Source organism: Martes martes (assembly GCF_963455335.1).
Source record: "Martes martes genome assembly, chromosome: 1".
NCBI classification, from domain to species: domain Eukaryota; kingdom Metazoa; phylum Chordata; class Mammalia; order Carnivora; family Mustelidae; genus Martes; species Martes martes.
In genome coordinates, this window is record NC_137888.1 from 206,602,036 (window position 1) to 206,619,267 (window position 17,232).

At 40.7% G+C, this 17,232-nt stretch overlaps 1 protein-coding gene across 1 annotated transcript; it reads left to right on the top strand.

Annotated features, from left to right (window-relative positions):
• Positions 1 to 9,289: 9,289 nt before the first annotated feature.
• LOC308340001 (olfactory receptor-like protein OLF4) lies at positions 9,290 to 10,243 on the top strand (the record flags this gene model as incomplete). Its single annotated transcript, XM_080799141.1, has 1 exon — positions 9,290 to 10,243. The coding sequence occupies one exon, from the start codon at positions 9,290 to 9,292 to the stop codon at positions 10,241 to 10,243; it is 954 nt and encodes a 317-aa protein (XP_080655267.1).
• Positions 10,244 to 17,232: the final 6,989 nt, after the last annotated feature.

Genomic DNA, 17,232 nt, shown 5'->3' on the forward strand with positions numbered 1-17,232 from the left:
ATGTGTGTGTGTGATATAATGTTGCTGCAGAAAAACCAATGGAGAAGCTATCTTGAATAAGAGGATGGATTGTCATGGCAAATGCAGGATGTATAGAGCAGGATCTGGGATGAATACCAGAACCAGGACTAGAGAGTGTCCATCGGATTTATCAAAATTATCAGAACCCCCCCCAAAAGAAGTAATAAATAAAAAAAGTCACATAAGACAACTGAGGAAGGAGCCTGCTTCAGCCCCCCATCAGGCCAAATAAAGAGCAATTGGTCAAATAAATATGGACTAGCCACCAGGAAAGAAAGCCTTCTGCTCCTTGATATTAAAACATCCCACCTGCTGTTCTACCTTTACTATTTCCTGTTATGAAGTGTTGGTTTATATCTTTTGCTTTTTTTCTCTTGGAGCATTCCATCTATAACATGTTTCACATCATGAAAATATTACTATATATATATAATCTTAATATATATATATATTAAGATTTTATTCATTTGACAGAGATCACAAGTAGGCAGAGAGGCAGGCAAAGAGAGAGAGTGGAGGAAGCAGGCTCCCTGCTGAGCAGAGAGCCTGATGCGGGGCTTGATCCCAGGGCCCTGGGATCATGACCCGAGCCGAAGGCAGAAGCTTTAACCCACTGAGCCACCCAGGCGTCCCTACTTTTATCTTTTGATCCTTTATTATTTTTGCTGGGTATCAAGGGATCTAATGAGAGCAGAAATGTCACCAGAACCAAAGATGCTTTTTCTTCCTCCTGGTTGGTATTTTGGGGGCCACCTGCACTATTAGATCTGTTTTGTTTTTTTTTTCCTCTCATGTCCATGTCACTCCTCCCTTTTCTCTCTTTCTTTACTGATCAGATTGCCTGTGTTCATTTTTTTTAATTTTATTTTTTTCAGTGTTCTAATATTCATTGTTTATGCACCACACCCAGGGCTCCACGTTTCTTTAAACTGATATTAGAAAATGAGCATACTAATAGCTATCCCCTAGTTTATTTGTCCATAGTAATTCCTGGGTACCACTTCTGCATTTCTTAGGGGAAAGATAACAAGATGCGGTGACCTTGACCTGTGTCTGCTGCTGGCCTGACTAGTGTGGCTGGGGGTGAAAAAGGCATGGAAGGCAGTAGCCCAGGAAGTCAGGTGTGTGTGTGTGTGTGTGTGTCTGTGTGTGTGTGTGTGTGTGTGATGAATTGAGGGCAGTATTCAGAGCATGGGTACCAGGGCTTATATATTCCAAGATGACTCTTATTGAAAGACCCCAAAACTCAAGCAACAGAAGTTACTAATGGGGGTGTCCGTTTCGACTCATGGGATATATTTACAACAAAATTAAGAAAGTCCTACAAAATTAATACAATGAAGGATAGCCTGTATCTTGAAGTTTCAGCTGATCTGGGGTGACTGCTTCATTCCTCAACACACACGGCCACCATCTCTCATCATCTTTCTTCTTGCTTCTTCCCCTCCAAACCCTGGCTTTTTCTTTCTTTGACTTTTTTTTTTACCAATTTTTTAATTAAATTTTTATTTATTTTCAGCATAACAGTATTCATTGTTTTTTCACCACACCCAGTGCTCCATGAAATCTGTGCCCTCCCTAATACCCTCCACCTGGTTCCCCCAACCTCCCGACCCCCACCCCTTCAAAACCCTCAGGTTGTTTTTCAGAGTCCATAGTCTCTCATGGTTCACCTCCCCTTCCAATTTCCCTCAACTCACTTCTCCTCTCCATCTCCCGATCTCCTCCGTGTTATTTCTTATGCTCCACAAATAAGTGAAACCATGGATAATTGACTCTCTCTGCTTGACTTATTTCACTCAGCATAACCTCTTCCAGTCCTGTCCATGTTGCTACAAAAGTTGGGTATTCGTCTTTTCTGATGAAGGCATAATACTCCATAGTGTATATGGACCACATCTTCCTTATCCATTCATCCGTTGAAGGGCATCTTGGTTCTTTCCACAGTTTGGCGACCGTGGCCATTGCTGCTATAAACATTGGGGTACAGATGGCCCTTCTTTTCACTTCATCTGTATCTTTGGGGTAAATACCCAGGAGTGCAATTGCAGGGTCATAGGGAAGCTCCATTTTTAATTTCCTGAGGAATCTCCACACTGTTCTCCAAAGTGGCTGCACCAGTTTGCATTCCCACCAACAGTGGAAGAGGGTTCCCCTTTCTCCATATCCTCTCCAACACACGTTGTTTCCTGTCTTGCTAATTTTGGCCATTCTAACTGGTGGAAGGTGGTATCTCAATGTGGTTTTGATTTGAATCTTCCTGATGGCTAGTGATGATGAACATTTTTTCATGTGTCTGGTAGCCATTTGTATGTCTTCATTGGAGAAGTGTCTGTTCATATCTTCTGCCCATTTTTTAATATGATTATCTGTTTTGTGTGTGTTGAGTTTGAGGAGTTCTTTATAGATCCTGGATAACAACCTTTTGTCTGTACTGTCATTTGCAAATATCTTCTCCTATTTCGTGGGTTGCCTCTTTGTTTTGTGGACTGTTTCTTTTGCTGTGCAGAAGCTTTTGATCTTGATGAAGTCCCAAAAGTTCATTTTCGCTTTTGTTTCCTTCGCCTTTGGAGACATATCTTGAAAGAAGTTGCTGTGGCTGATATCAAAGAGGTTACTCCCTATGTTCTCCGTTAGGATTCTGATGGATTCCTGTCTCACGTTGAGGTCTTTTATCCATTTCGCGTTTATCTTTGTGTACGGTGTAAGAGAATGGTCGAGTTTCATTCTTCTACATATAGCTGTCCAGTTTTCCCAGCACCAGTCCCAGAAGAGACTGTCTTTTTTCCACTGGATATTTTTTCCTGTTTTGTCGAAGATTATTTGACCATAGAGTTTAGGGTCCTTATCTGGGCTATCTACTCTGTTCCACTGGTCTATGTGTCTGTTTTTATGCCAGTACCATGCTGTCTTGGTGATCAGAGCTTTGTAGTAAAGCATGAAATCAGGTAACGTGATGCCGCCAGTTTCATTTTTGTTTTGCAACATTTCCTTAGCAATTCGGGGTCTCTTCTGATTCCATACAAATTTTAGGATTATTTGCTCCAGCTCTTTGAAAAATACTGGTGGAATTTTAATTGGAATAGCATTAAAAGTATAGATTGCTCTGTGCAGTATAGACATTTTAATGATGTTTATTCTTCCGATCCAAGAGCATGAAACGGTCTTCCATCTTTTAGTGTCTTCTTCAATTTCTTTTAGGAGTGTTCTGTAGTTCCTCGAGTACAGATCTTTAACCTCTTTGGTTAGGTTTATTCCGAGGTATCTTATGGTTCTTGGTGCTATACTAAATGGAATCGATTCTCTAATTTGCCTTTCTGTATTTTCATTATTAGTGTATAAGAAAGCCACTGATTTCTGGACATTGACTTTGTATCCTGCCACATTACTGAATTTCTGTATATGTTCTAGTAGTTTGGGGGTGGAGTCTTTTGGGTTTTCCATATAAAGAATCATGTCATCTGCGAAGAGAGAGAGTTTGACTTCTTCCTTGCCAATTTGGATACCTTTTATTTCTCTTTGTTGTCTGATTGCTCTTGCTAGGACTTCTAATACTATGTGGAGCAAGAGTGGTGAGCGTGGGCATCCTTGTCGTGTTCCTAATCTTAACGGGAAGGCTGCAAGCTTTTTCTCATTAAGGATTATATTTGCTGTGGGTCTTTCATAGATAGATTTGATGAAGATCAGGAATGTTCCCTCTATCCCTATACTTTGAAGCGTTTTAATCAGGAACGGATGCTAGATTTTGTCAAAAGCTTTTTCTGCATCGATTGAGAGGATCATATGGCTCTTCTCTCTTCTCTTATTGATTTGTTGTATCACATTGATTGATTTAGGAACGTTGAACCATCCTTGTAGCCTGGGGATGAATCCCTCCTGGTCATGGTGGATAATCTTTTTAATGTGCTGTGGGATCCTGTTTGCTAGGATCTTGTTGAGAATCTTAGCATCCATATTCATCAGTGATATATGTCTGAAATTCTCCTCTTTGATGGGGTCTTTGCCTGGTTTGGGGGTCAGGGTAATGGTGGCTTCATAAAACGAGTCTGGAAGTTTTCCTTCTGCTTCAATTTTTTGAAACAGCTTCAGGAGAATAGGTGTTATTTCTTCTTTGAAAATTTGATAGAATTCCCCAGGGAATCCATCGGGTCCTGGGCTCGTGTTTTTTGGGAGGTTTTTGATCACTGCTTCAATCTCGTTACTAGATATCGGTCTATTCAGGTTGTCAATTTCTTCCTGGTTCAATTTTGGGAGTTTATAGTTTTCCAGGAATGCATCCATTTCATCTAGGTTGCTTAGCTTATTGGCATATAATTGTTAATAATAACCTCTGATGATTGTTTCTACTTCCTTGGTGTTAGTTATGATCTCTCCCTTTTCATTCATAATTTTATGAATTTGGGCTTTCTCTCTTTTCTTTTGGATTAGTGTGGCCAATGGTTTATCGATCTTATTGATTCTTTCCAAAAACCAGCTTCTAGTTTCATTGATACGTTCTACTGTATCTCTGGTTTCTAGCTCATTGATCTCTGCTCTAATCTTGATTATTTCCCTTCTTACGTGTGGGGTTGGTTTGATTTGTTGTTGATTCTCCAGTTCTTTAAGGTGTAGAGACAGCTGGTGTATTCTGGATTTTTCAATTTTTTTTGAGGGAGGCTTGGATGGCTAAGTATTTCCCCCTTAGGACCGCCTTTGCTGTATCCCATAGGTTTTGGACCAAAGTGTCTTCATTCTCATTGGTTTCCATGAATTGTTGAAGTTCTTCTTTGATCTCCTGGTTGATCCAAGCATTCTTAAGCAAGGTGGTCTTTATCGTCCAGGTGTTTGAGTTCCTTCTGAACTTTTCCTTGTGATTGAGCTCCAGTTTCAAAGCACTGTGATCTGAGAATATGCAGGGAATTATCTCAGTCTTTTGGTATCGGTTGAGCCCTGATTTGTGACCCAGTATGTGGTCTATTCTGGAGAAGGTTCCAGGTGCACTTGAGAAGAATGAGTATTCTGTTGTTTTAGGGTGGAATGTTCTGTATATATCTATGAGGTCCATCTGGTCCAATGTGTCATTCAATGCTCTTATTTCTTTATGGATTTTCTGCTTCGATGATCTATCTATTTCTGAGAGAGGTGTATTAAGATCTCCTACTATTAATGTATTCATATCAATATGACTCTTTATCTTGGTTAATAGTTTTCTTATGTAATTGGCTGCTCCCATATTGGGGGCATAGATATTTACAATTGTTAGATCATCTTGGTGGATAATCCCTTTAAGAATTATGTAGTGTCCTTCTGTATCTCTGCCTACCATCTTTAGTTTAAAATCTAATTTATCTGATATGAGAATCGCTACCCCGGCCTTCTTTTGAGGCCTGTTGGCGTGAAGGATACTTCTCCATCCCTTCAGTTTCAGTCTGGGTGTATCTTTAGGTTCAAAATGGGTCTCTTGTAGACAACATATGGATGGGTCCTATCGTTTTATCCAATCTGCAACCGTGTGTCGTTTTATGAGCGCATTTAGGCCATTCACATTGAGAGTGATTATTGAGAGATACATTTTTATTGACATTGTGTTATCTTTGAAGTCTTTCCTTCTGTTGATTGCCTCTTTAGTTCTGTTCAATTCTATTCTTAGGGTTTTTCCTCTTTTATAGAACCCCCCTTAATAGTTCCTGCAGTGTCGGCTTGGTGGTTGCATAGTCTTTTAAGCCTTGCCGGTCTTGGAAACTCTTTATCTCTCCATCCATTTTGAATGCCAGTCTTGCTGGATAAAGTATTCTTGGCTGCATGTTCTTCTCATTGAGTGCCCTGAATATATTTTGCCAGCCCTTTCTGGCTTGCCAGGTCTCTGTGGACAGGCCTGACGTTATTCTGATGGGCTTTCCTCTGTACGTAAGGATCTTCTTTGTCCTCGCGGCTTTCAAGAGATTGTATCTACAATTATGATTCCTCAATTTTACTATGAGGTGCCTGGATATTTTTTTTGGAATTTATTATCTTCGGGGGAGACCTTTCTGCCTCTAGTACATGAACACTTGTTCCATTCGCAAGATTGGGAAAATTTTCATGAAGAACTTGTTCCACTATATCTTCTAGACTTCTTTCTTTCTCCTCCCCTTCAGGGATTCCAATAATTCTGATGTTAGAACGTTTCATGGCATCATTTATTTCCCTGATTCTGTTTTCGTGGCTTCTAAGCTGTTTGTTCCAGGCTTCCTCCTGATGCTTTCTCTCTATCTGTTTGTCCTCCAGATCACTAATTCTATCTTCTGTCTCAGTTACCCTAGCTTTTAGAGAATGTATATGAGATTGGAACTCATTGAGAGCATTGTGAACCTCATCGCTGGTGGCCTTCAGCTCTGCCCTAACATTATGAACATCCTCCCTGTTCGCTTTCCATTCTGCCTTAATCAATTCCATTTGGTCATCCATGGCTTTCTCCAACCTAGCTATTGCCTGGATAATTGTTAGCCTGAATTCTCTTTCCGACATATTGTCTATGTTGATAGCCGTTAGCTCTGTTGCAGAAGGCCCATCCTCTGTACTTTTCTTCTGTTGGGGATTCCTCCTCCTAGTCATTTTGGTGAGAGATGACTGGACAGATGTAGCTGGATGTATCAACCGTGGTGCAGTCAAGGTGCACCCTGGAACGCTTCTGAGCACTCAGGATTCCCCACCCAAACGAGAGAAAAAAGAAAAGAAAAAGAAAAAAGAGAGAGAGACAGGAAAAAAAGGGAAGATAAAAGAGAAGGTTCAGCCCAAATGGGCCCCAGGGTAAGATTTATGACGTATACAAACAAAAACAGACAAACAAAAAGACTGATAAAAGTATATGACGAGAGAAAATATATATGTACATGTAAGCAAAAAAAGTAAGAACCTCGTCTAAAAGAACCCCAAGTATAATATTTATATACTATCAGGACAAACATAAATACACAGAGACATTGGCAGAAGAAAAAGATGGGAGCATGGTTTTAGATTCTCAGTGTGGGCGAGGAAGTTTATTTTGATTCTTCCTGGATGTTATCTTGATATCTTTGTTAAAGGACTCAACTTTCCTAAGATAAAAGGGGGATTAAAAATTGGTTTACCTATAGGGGTAGCCTTGATTGGAGAAAGGGAGTTACCTTGAAGTTTAACTCTATATGAATATTAGAAAATAAAAATAAAAAAGGAATAAACTGGACTAAACTAAACTAAATTTTTTTAAAAAATTAAAAAAATAAAGAAGCAAAAGAAAAACACATGTGTATGTATCAAAAAATTCAGGTTAGAAGTTTATTATGGAATTTGATGTACTGGACATCTCACTGTGATGGTAAATGGGTTAAAAAATTATCTATATAAAAAAAGAAAAAAAATGAACCAGAATAGTGGGAATGAGTTAAAAGTAAAAGTTGTATCTATGAAGTAGTGGTGGTTGTTCTCTTGTAGTCTTTTTTTTTTCTTTCCTGATTTGTTTTCTGGGGGAGGGGGCTGCCACGTGGGTTTTCAGTCAATGATGCTCCCTGAGTTAAGTCCTCCAGCCCCCCTCAAGGGGGTGGGCTCTGAGGAAAAGAGTTTTTTCAGGCTTTTGTTCTCTGGAGGTTTTTATGTTTGTTCACTTCTTTTCTCTCGCCTTGACAGCTTTTGATGGTTTTTGGAGGTTTAGAGGAAAACAAACTGCACCCAGACCTCCCTCTCAGAGAGAAGCCTCAGTCTCTTCCCTTGCAGGTGCTGAAGCTGCTGGGCTGCTGGCAGAGCAGGTTCTGAGTCACAGTCCCTGGGAACACAGGATCTCCTGCTTGTACGCAAAACCACAGCAGTGGTGGCTGTCTGGGCAGCTCCAGACCGCCAGAGAGGTTCCAAGCAGCGATTGCACACTGAGATTTTCCCGCTGGCCGGGGCTGGGACTGGCTGGTCTTTCCAGGTCTAAGGGTGCAGGGCTTGCACGCACCTCTCCCAGGGAAGGTTGTGGGATGCAGGCGTCTCCAGCTCTAGCACAGCGCGGGTCTCAGAACACCAAGCTGGGCTTAGTGCACCTCTCTCAGGGGAGGGTGAGGCGCGCGCTCATATCTCAGGCAAAATGCACTTTCTGCCATCTGGTGTGGCTCCCAGCCCCTCACGGGAGCAGAACTCCACTCGTTCTCGGGTGCACTGGCGGCTCAGGGATCAAGACCTGGTTTCTCCGCCACACTCTCTGGCTCAGCGCCAAGGGAGGCTGTCCTGGGTCTGGGGACTTAAGCCCCTGTCCCTAGCCACCCCGATTCCCACAATTTCCCCCCACGATCCTTTGCTCTTTTGAGTGCTTTCAACCAGACTCCAAGTTAATGCTGGTCCCCAGATGCAGGGCACTCTCGTATTGGGGTATTATTTTCCAATTGGTCACCTCTGGTGGCTCCCTCTCCCTTTTGTTTATCTTCCAGTATCAGTCCGAAGTTCCCGCTCCACTTTACCTGCCCACTGGCATCTTCTGCCCCCCGTAGAGATCCAGACGTGTATAATTCTGATCTCAGGCTGATTTCATGGGTGATCGGAGTTCTTTGGTAGGTAATCAGCTCACTTTAGGGTACAGGCTGAAAAGCGCCTCCTCCTACTTCCCCGCCATCTTGTCTCCCCTCTTTCTTTGATTTTTTTTTTGTTTGTTGGTTTTTGTTGGTTGGTTGGTTGGTTGGTTGTTTGGTTTTTCTTTTTGAGCCTTGATTTTCTGAATCAAGCTGCTTCCTTGGGACCCTGACACTGACATTTGCTCCTATTGAGCACACACTTCCTGATATAACCTCAATCTCCTTCAAGGTCCTCTTTACATGTCACCTTCTTTGCAGGTCTTGCATGGAGGTCCAGTATAAAAAAAATAACACCCCATCAATTCTCTCCTTTATACCTGCTTTCCTTGTCTTCACAACTCCTGTCACCATCTGACATCTTGTTTGATTTTAAGTATTCACTTATATCCTCTCTCTATCATAGGTTTATAAGGATATTGTTCATTAGCACCCTATATTCATCACCTAAACAGTGCCTGGAATATGGTATATACTTAGCATGTATTTCTCAAGGAATGAAAAGTATTATCAGTAAAAAGAGAGTCTATATTATGCTTGGGGAACAGACTAAGATGGAAATGGAATTTTTTAATGTGATGTCCTCATGGGATGAGACCTCATATATACATTGAAGTTTATTTCCTGGCTATAAAATATAAGTGGTAGCACTTATGCTAGGTTAAAAAACACTTGTTTGTGTGAAATTAGTCATTTGTTTTCTATATCTTGATAGTTACTCCCAATCCATGGAGCCAGGAAACCTTACAGGAGTTTCAGAATTTCTACTTCTGGGATTTTCAGAGAGACCAGAACAGCAGCCCCTCATATTTGGACTTTTCCTCTCCATGTACCTGATCACTGTGTTTGGAAACCTGATCATCATCCTGGCTGTCAGATCTGACTCCCACCTCCACACTCCCATGTACCTCTTCCTTGCCAACCTGTCCTTTGTAGACATCTGTTTCACCACCACCACTGTCCCCAAGATGCTGATGAACATCCAGACTCAGAGAAAATTGATCACTTACAAAAGCTGCCTCAGCCAGATATATTTTTTTATACTCTTTGCAGGATTAGATGTCTTACTCTTGACTGTGATGGCTTATGACCGTTTTGTGGCCATCTGTCACCCCTTGCACTACACAGTCATTATGAACCCCCGGCTCTGTGCTCTGCTGATTCTGGGGTCCTGGATCATAAGTGTCCTACATTCTTTGTTAGAAAGCTTAATGGTGTTGAGGCTGTCCTTCTGTACAGTCTTGGAAATTCCTCATTTCTTTTGTGAACTCAATCAGATGATCCAACTTGCCTGTTCTGACACCTTTCTTAATAACATGGTGATGTATTTTGCAGCTATGTTCTTGGCTGGTGGCCCCTTCATTGGGATCCTTTACTCTTACTCTAAGATAGTTTCCTCCATATGTGGGATTTCATCAGTTCAGGGCAAGAACAAAGCATTTTCCACCTGTGTGTCTCACCTCTCAGTTGTCTCCTTATTTTATTGTACCAGCTTAGGAGTGTACCTCAGCTCTGCTGCTACTCAGAGCTCCCACTCAAGTGCAGTAGCCTCAGTGATGTACACGGTGGTTACACCCATGCTGAACCCCTTTATCTACAGCCTGAGGAACAAAGACATAAAGGAGGCGCTGATGAGAGTCTCTGGGATAGCAGGTGTTAAAGGGCCAGTTGCCCTGGGTTGAGGAAGCTCCCATGATTGCCTGACCCAAGTGTTGAGATTCTTTGATCAGACTGTGGAAATTGAGAACACCTCTTCTAATTCTCTTCTTGAAATTTCTACTTTTTTAATTTGACCTTTGCTACAATATATGTAACTCAATTTATTAAGCTTTGTGTTACTTCTGATACCTAAGAGATTTTCTTTGTCAGTAGCCTACTCTCTCAATGTTGTTCCTAAACTTGGGTGTGAAATATTTGGACATTCTTGCTTATTTCAAAGGACTACATGGATGTGCTAAGAATTATTTTTCTCAAATAAAATATATCATAGTGAGTATTTTACCTCTGATTGACTGAATACTACTCCTATGAAAGATCTACTCTTGGCCACCACAGCTATTTACATAAATTTATAACAGAGACAAATCTGAAACTACTGTGTTTCACTTCTGTGGTCATTATTCCTTTCTATATCACTACCCTAACTGCTCTTCCTGAGAATGCAAACTTTGACGTACTGGTGGTTATAGCTGATCAAGGGGATTTTTCTACACATTAGGATCCTGTTGTGTCCACCATGCATACCACAGTCATTGGCAAAAGAAATAATAGAATACATGTCTCCAAGTGGAACTACACAGAAAGACAAATAATGGGAAAAAAATGATGGGCACAATATGGCCTTAAAATCTCACTTGACTTTAAGGATGATAAAGCAAAAATATTAAATCATACATTTATTGCTATGCAAAATATTTCTTTCTCAGGCATTTCATCAACTCATTGAATTATAGAATGTCAGGGTCCATTTATAAAGTATATTCATTACTATGTAAGATTGGTAGCATTTTGGGGGTTTTATTATTATTTTCTGGATTCTGATTGAAATTTTCCAGTGCCACATACAAACATGATTCTTTCCATTTCTCTAAATGAAATATCTCCACTCTTTGAAATGTTGTCATAACCTCTAAAGGGGCAGGGAATGAACAATATTAGTATCATCCACTGTAAATGATCCTTATAATCACAGGATGACTCACCAGCAAGCTTAGATTCCCTTCTAGGTATGTGATCCAGAGTAACAAGTTGTGTACATACATACATGTCCTTTCAGCCTTTCTATGTTACCTCAATGAGGCCTCAAAGGGGTAATTTTTTAATACAGTTACATGAGATAATGTTGAAGAAAAGAGTAGTTATGAAGGCTACCTTCAAATATTCAGAAAAATGCCTAGATACATAGTTTTTCATTAAGCCAAGCACAAACAAGTCTTCCAACAGTGTTGGAGCAGATGATTATTTTTCTCCATTTAAGCACCATATACAGTGGTTAGCTAGTGTTCTGGGCCCTGCTCTGCTCTGTTGTGGCAAGTCTCTACACAGCAGAAACCAGAGAGGTTCATGTTTCAGTGCAGGGTAAGAGCTCACTGAATTACTGAATGGAATGAAGGGCACGGAAACCTCTGTTATTTCAATTTTTTTTTCTTTCTCACTAAACATGTCTTACTAATAAAACAAATGGGAAGGTGTGTATACACTATATATTGATAAACTTACAATTGTGTATCCACTTGGATATTTATAAAAACACTGAAGGGCAGGGGTGCCTGGGTGGCTCAGTGGGTTAAACCTCTGCCTTTGGCTCAGGTCATGATCCCAGGGTCTTGGGATCGAGCGCCGCATCGGGCTCTCTGCTCAGCGGGGAGCCTGCTTCCTCCTCTCTGTCTGCCTGCCTCTCTACCTACTTGTGATCTCTGTCTGTCGAATAAATAAATAAATAAAATCTTAAAAAACAAAAACAAAACAAAAAAAAACACTGAAGGGCAAAGAACATTTTGAAATATAGGCTTAGTATTTGTATTTGTTGTTCAAGAAGACACGTTTTTCAAAGAAAACAGTGAATAATATTCCATTGTATATATACACTACATCTTCCTTCTATTCTTCAGACGATGGACTTTGGGTTCTCTCCATATTTTGGCTACTGTTGATAATACTCAGTAACATTGGGGTGCATGTATCCCTCTGAATTTGTATTTTTGTAACCCTTGGGTAAATAACTAGTGGTGCAATTGCTGGATCATAGGGTAGTTCTATTTTTGACATTTTGAGAATCCTCCATACTGTACTCCACAGTGGCTGCACTGGTTTGCATTCCCACCAACAGTGCAAGAGGGTTCCCCTTTCTCTGCATTCTTGCCAACACCTATTGTTTCTTGTGTTGTTAATTTTGGCCATTCTGACAGGTATAAGATGGTATCTCATCATAGTTTTGATTTGTATTTCCCTGATGATGAGGATGAGTACTGGGTACTGTATGTAAGTGATGAATCAAGGAATTCCACTCCAGAAACAAATACTGCACTCTATGTTAACCACCTAAAATTCAAATAAAAATAAAACAAAGTAATACAAAAAATGATGAAGCAAAAAAAAAAGAGAGAGAGAGAGAAAGAAAGAAAAGAAAAATGCCTAGAATAAAAAGCATCACATTGTTACAAATGCCCTCAGTTCCTCCTGAGGGCTAGCTATTGCTAGCTATTAGCTATTGCTGCATACAAAGCATGTTAAAATAAGATGGGTTAACATAAAGTCTTTTTTATTGAAGGGGATTGTAGTCTAGAGAGTTGTACTGAAATCTTCAGGGCTCCTCATGAGTTTAAAGTGAGTTGGGAATCTCTACACTGTGTTTCTAAGGTTCATCCATGAGGTGTGTGGCTGTACTGTTCTTCTGTCTTGAACCAATTTATGTCATTTTACTCCTCTTATATATGTGGGCTAATCTTCTAGTTGCAAAAAAAATGAGTTTATCAAAAGTGAATTGTCTTGGTCAAGATGGCAGAGAAGTAGCAGGCTGGGACAATGGCGGGTAGCAGGAGATCAGCTAGATAGCTTATCTAACTATTGAGAACACCTACAAATCCAACGGGAAATCGAAGAGAAGAAGAGCAACAATTCTAGAAACAGAAAATCGATCACTTTCTGAAAGGTAAGACTTGTGGAGAAGTGAATCCAAAGCAATGAGAAGACAGACCATGGGGGGAGGGGCCGGATCTCGGCAAGCGGAAGAGCAATGGAGCACTAAATCAGGACTTTTAAAAGTCTGCTCCACAGAGGGACATCGCTCCAGAGGCTAAACTGGGGGGAAGCCCAAACGGGGTCAGCATAACCCCAGGTCCCGTGGGGTCACAGAAAGACCGGGGGTGTCTGAGTGCCACAGAGCTCGCAGGTATTAGAGCGGGGAAGCTGGCTACAGCAACAAAGCCGAGGAGAGAGCTCTCAGCTCAGGGTTACCTTGAGCCGGTCACAGGCTAGGTGGGCTCGGAGCACGGCCAGAGGCCATGGAGACGGAAGCGACCAGGCCCTTTTCTCCAGGTGCAAGCAATTGAGCACTTTCCTCCAGGCGCAACCAGAGGCCAGGGAGGTGGGGGCGGTTGGGCGCTTTTCTCTGAGGGCACACTGAGGAGCGGGACCTCAAGCTTTCGGTTCCTCCAGGCCAGAGATTGGGAGGCTGCCATCTTCATTCCTGTCCTCCGGAACTCTATGGAAAGCCCTCAGGGAACAAAAGCTCCAGAAAGCAAACCCAAGCGGATTACTTAGCCTGAGCCCTGGTAAGGGCAGTGCAATTCCGCCTGGGGCAAAGACACTTGAGAATCACTACAACAGGCGCCTCCCCCAAGATCAACAAGAAACCCAGCCAAGACCAAATTCACTCACCAAGAACAGCGGAATTCTAGAGGAGGAGAAAGCAAATCTTATCTGGACAAAATGACAAGGCAGAAAAACTCACCACAAAAAGAAGAACAAGAGGCAGTACCGAAGGCTGGGGACCTAATCAATATGGACAGTGGTGATATAACAGATCTAGAGATCAGAATGACGATTCTCAAGGTTCTACCCAGGCTCGAAAAAGGCATGGAAGATATTAGAGAAACCCTCTTCAGAGAGATAAAAGCCCTTTCTGGAGAAATAAAAGAACTGAAATCTAACCAAGTTGAAATGAAAAAAGCTATTAATGAGGTGCAATCAAAAATGGCAGCTCTTACTGCTAGGATAAATGAGGCAGAAGAAAGAATTAGTGACATAGAAAACCAAATGACAGAGAATAAAGAAGCTGAGCAAAAGAGAGAAAAACAAATACTGGACCACGAGGAGAGAATTCGAGAGATAAGCGACACCGTAAGATGACACAACATTAGACTAATTGGGATTCCAGAAGAAGAAAAAAGAGAGAGGGGAGCAGAAGGTATATTGAGACAATTATTGGAGAGAATTTCCCTAATATGGCAAAGGAAACAATCAAAATCCGGGGGATGCTAAGAATGTCCCTCAAAATCAGTAAAAATAGGTCCACACCTCATCACCAGATAGTAAAATTTACAAGTCTTAGCGACAAAGAGGAAATCCTGAAAGAAGCCCGGGAAAAGAAGTCCATAACATACAAGGGTAAAAACATTAGATTGGCAGAGGAACTATCCACAGAGACCTGGCAGGCCAGGAAGAACTGGCATGATACATTCAGAGCAGTAAACGAGAAAAACATGCAGCCAAGAATACTAAATCCAGCTAGGCTATCATTGAAAATAGAAGGAGAGATAAAGAGGTTCCAGGACAAACAAAAGCTGAAAGAATTTGCAAACACCAAACCAGCTCTACAGGAAATATTGAAAGGGGTCCTCTAAGCAAAAAGAGAGCTTCAAAGTAACAGACCAGAGAGTAACGGAGACAATATACAATAACAGTCACCTTATAGGCAATACAATGGCACTAAATTCATATCTCTCAATAGTTACCCTGAACGTTAATGGGCTAAATGCCCCAATCAAAAGACACAGGGTATCAGAATGGATAAAAAAACAAAACTCATCAATATGCTGCCTACAAGAAACTCATTTTAGACCCAAAGACACCATCAGATTTAAAGTGAGGGGGTGGAAAACAATGTACCATGCTAATGGACATCAGAAGAAAGCTGGGGTGACAATCCTTATATCAAATCAATTAGATTTTAAGCCAAAGACTATAACAAGAGATGAGGAAGGACACTATATCATACTCAAAGGGTCTGTTCAACAAGAAGACCTGACAATCTTAAATAACTATGCCCCTAACATGGGAGCAGCCAACTATATAAACCAATTAATAACAAAATCAAAGAAACACATCGACAATAAAACAATAATAGTAGGGGACTTTAACACTCCCCTCACTGAAACGGACAGATCATCTAAGCAAAAGATCAACAAGGAAATAAAGGCCTTAAATGACACACTGGACCAGATGGACATCACAGATATATTCAGAACATTCCATCCCAAAGCAACAGAATATACATTCTTCTCTAGTGCACATGGGACATTCTCCAGAATAGACCACATCCTGGGTCATAAAACAAGTCTCAACCAGTATCAAAAGACTGGGCTCATTCCCTGCATACTTTCAGACCACAATGCTCTGAAGCTAGAACTCAATCACAATAGGAAATTTGGAAAGAATGCAAATACATGGAGACTAAACAGCATCCTTCTAAAAAATGAATGGGTCAACCAGGAAATTAAAGAAGAATTGAAAAAATTCACAGAAACAAATGATAATGAAAACACAACAGTTCAAAATCTGTGGGACACAACAAAGGCAGTCCTGAGAGGAAAATATATAGTGGTACAAGCCTTTCTCAAGAAACAAGAAAGGTCTCAAATGCACAACCTAACCGTACACCTAAAGGAACTGGAGAAAGAACAACAAAGAAAGCCTAAACACAGCAGGAGAAGAGAAATCATAAAGATCAGAACAGAAATCAATGAAATAGAAGCCAAAAGAACAATAGAACAAATCAATGAAACTAGGAGCTGGTTCTTTGAAAGAATTAATAAGATTGACAAATCCCTGGCCAGACTTACCAAAAAGAAAAGAGAAAGGACGCAAATAAATGAAATGAATGAAAGAGGAGAGATCACAACCAACACCAAAGAAATACAAACAATTATAAGAACATACTATGAGCAACACTACGCCAACAAATTCGACAATCTGGAAGAAATGGATATATTTCTAGAGACATATAAACTACCACGACTGAACCAGGAAGAACTAGAAAACCTGAACAGACACATAACCAGTAAGGAGATTGAAAGAGTCATCAAAATCTCCAAACAAACCAAAGTCCAGGGCCAGACGGCTTCCCAGGGGAATTCTACCAAACCTTTAAAGAAGAATTAATTCCTATTCTCCTGAAACTGTTCCAAAAAATAGAAATGGAAGGAAAATTTCCAAACTCATTTTACGAGGCCAGCATCATCTTGATCCCAAAACCAGACAAGGATCCCATCAAAAAAGAGAATTACAGACCGATATCCTTGATGAACACAGACGCAAAAATTCTCACCAAAATACTGGCCAATAGGATCCAATAGTACATTAAAAGGATTATTCACCATGACCAAGTGGGATTTGTTCCAGGGCTGCAAGGTTGGTTCAACATCTACAAATCAATCAATGTGATACAATATATTAATAAAAGAAAGAATGAGAACCATATGATACTCTCAACAGATGCTAGAAAGGCATTTGACAAAGTACAGCATTCTTTCCTGATCAAAACTCTTCAAAGTGTAGGGATAGAGGTCACAAACCTCAATATCACCAAAGCCATTTATGAAAAACCCACTGTAAATATCATTCTCAATGGAGAAAAACTGAAAGCTTTTCCCCTAAGATCAGGAACACGGGAAGGATGTCCGTTATCACCACTGCTGTTCAACATAGTACTAGAAGACCTAGCCTCAGCAATCAGACAACAAAAAGAAATTAAAGGCATCCAAATTGGCAAAGAAGAAGTCAAACTATCACTCTTTGCAGATGATATGATACTATATGTGGAAAACCCAAAAGGCTCCACTCCAAAACTGCTAGAACTTGTACAGGATTTCAGTAAAGTGTCAGGATATAAAGTTAATGCACAGAAATCAGTTGCATTTCTTTACACTAACAACAAGACAGAAGAAAGAGA